Consider the following 2,206-nt stretch of genomic DNA (forward strand, 5'->3'; position numbering starts at 1 on the left):
CTATACCGTGCATTACTGGATATTTCCCTTTCTCAGAGAGAAGTTTCGGAAGATTACTTATCTCATAATTTCAGCCACTCATCTGGAGAGTTTGGTTGATAGTCTCGTATTTCCATTTAATATCACGTTTGAGTTAAAAAAATAAGGCGTCATATGTGATGAATAGGACTGTAGAATGCTTTGGTTTTGTTCTATCAAATCATTGCCAGGCTTGTAGTTTAGATCACAGCACAACACTGATTACATATTTAGTGGTGAGCTCTAAAAGCGAGAGCAACAGTGTAAGGCTGAGAACCAGCTGAACACTTCTAAAAATGAGGTCGTTTCAGATTACAAAATAATTTCGAATTATGAAGCTTTTATATCAACACTTCCGGGAAAGTCCTTGCAGGCAGTACCTGGCCGTTCACCACCGGCGCTTCGCAAGCACTTGCAACCACAGGCGCATTACTGAGGGTGCTGTTGCTGCTTCCTGTCGACGATGCGTCGCTGTCCTCGAAAGCAGCGTTGACCTGGCCAACGGCGACTCCTGACCGCCACTGCGGCGACGAGCTCTCCCGCGCGTGGTGTATCTCGACTGTGTGCACGACTGTCTGCAGCTGATTTCGACTTTTGGGGACGCTGCCGTTTCTTTGATAAACTACCGGAGCATCGTAGCGGTCCTTGGTCACTGGTCTTGTCTCGCTGGGCTGGGGACGCTCAGGACGTGTTTGTATGTTGTCTTCAAGGCTCGCGGACATTATCTCCTTTGCGAGAGGGTCGTCGCAGTGAGAAGCTTCTGACGTTGACTCAAAGTCGCTAGGTCCAGTCCCCTTGGACAAGGCCGTCTCTCTGCTCCGGTTGAACCTCCCGCCGTCGTCGCCTCGTCCCGCGGCGGCCGCGTCGGCGTGGGTGGCCGACGTGGGCGAAAAGACTCCGGACCTGTCGCTTGTGAGCAGCACCAGCGCCTTCGACACATGAGACTCCTCCCACGAGCGGCGGTAGACCTGGAAGTGTTCCCGGATGGCCGCCCGAATGGGTTTGCTGCAGACGATGTACAGGTAGAAGTTGAGCGCGTGGTTCAGAATCTCAAGATCGTTCGCGAAGGCCCGAAAGATCTCGTATTCCAGCTCCGTTGAAAGCGTTTCGCTGTACATGGAGTTGAAGACGCCCGCAGGCACCAGCGTCACGAAGAACGAGATGATGACGGCTCGCAGAAGGTTTATCAGGTTCTTATCGTCCTTCCGCCTTCCTTCGGCGGCCGCCGGATCCCTGGACGAGTCGCCGTCCAGTTCGCGCCGTCTGTCCCTGATCTGGATGTACTCCTTCACGATGAGGACGTTCATCACCACCAAGGCGACGATGGGCGCGAAGGCCACCACGGTCTGCCTGGTCCAGAGGTAGCCCACGTACCAGGGCTGTTCGAGGGTGGGCATCATGCACGCCACCCACCACGTGCCGTTGTCGGGCGGCTCGAAGAACGTGGTGTTGCAGGCGTCGTGCTTAAGGGGCTGCTTGATCATGCACGTGGGCAGCCACATGAGGAAGGCCACGACGACGGCACCGGCGATGCCCTTCCTGGCATGGCGCATCGTGTGGATGCCTTTGAAGTCCTGCGGGCGGCACACGGAGAAGAACCGGTCCACGGTCACGCACACGACGATCAGCACCGACGCGCTCATCGGGGCGTTGACGAAAAGGATCTCGAAGTACGAGTACCACACGGCCGTCGAGTACGCGCGCGTCGCCACCTGCACGAGGTGGACCATGAGGGAGATGGAGAAGAAGAGGGACAGCAGGTCGCTGACGGCCAGGGCCAGGAAGTACGTGTAGGTCACGCCTGAGGGAGGGGGACACGGGGGGCTAAGCCTTGTTGGAAAAATGGGTGAGGTACAATGGATATCATCATGATCAGTGCAACTCAAAATTTCCCTCCCCCCCTCCCTCTTTCCCTTCCTCCCTCCCTCCTCTTCCCTTCCCTCTTCCTTCCCTTCCCCCCTTCCCACTTATCTGCCAGCACCGGTTACCTCTGAACTGGGGCTTCCTCAGCAGCAGGATCGTCAGGATGTTGCCCACCATCCCGACCGTGATGACGACGGGAGCGATGACGCCGTAGGCCACGAGCCTCGTCTGGGCGATAAGAGGATCCACGCTGCCGTTGGCGTGGCCCTTGAGCGCGCCCCCCGCGCCCCGCCGCCCGGGGTAGTCTGCCAAGGCAAGGCCGGGA

At 57.1% G+C, this 2,206-nt stretch overlaps 1 protein-coding gene across 1 annotated transcript; it reads right to left on the reverse strand.

Annotated features, from left to right (window-relative positions):
• Positions 1 to 2,205, reverse strand: LOC119586018 (probable G-protein coupled receptor B0563.6; the record flags this gene model as incomplete). Its single annotated transcript, XM_037934726.1, has 2 exons — positions 1 to 1,819; positions 2,007 to 2,205. Coding segments are annotated over 2 exons (1,659 nt in total), but the record flags the coding sequence as incomplete, so codon positions are not given.
• Between the last annotated feature and the right edge of the window lies 1 nt (position 2,206).

The sequence above is a fragment of the Penaeus monodon genome, chromosome 20 (genome assembly GCF_015228065.2).
Source record: "Penaeus monodon isolate SGIC_2016 chromosome 20, NSTDA_Pmon_1, whole genome shotgun sequence".
NCBI lineage: Eukaryota > Metazoa > Arthropoda > Malacostraca > Decapoda > Penaeidae > Penaeus > Penaeus monodon.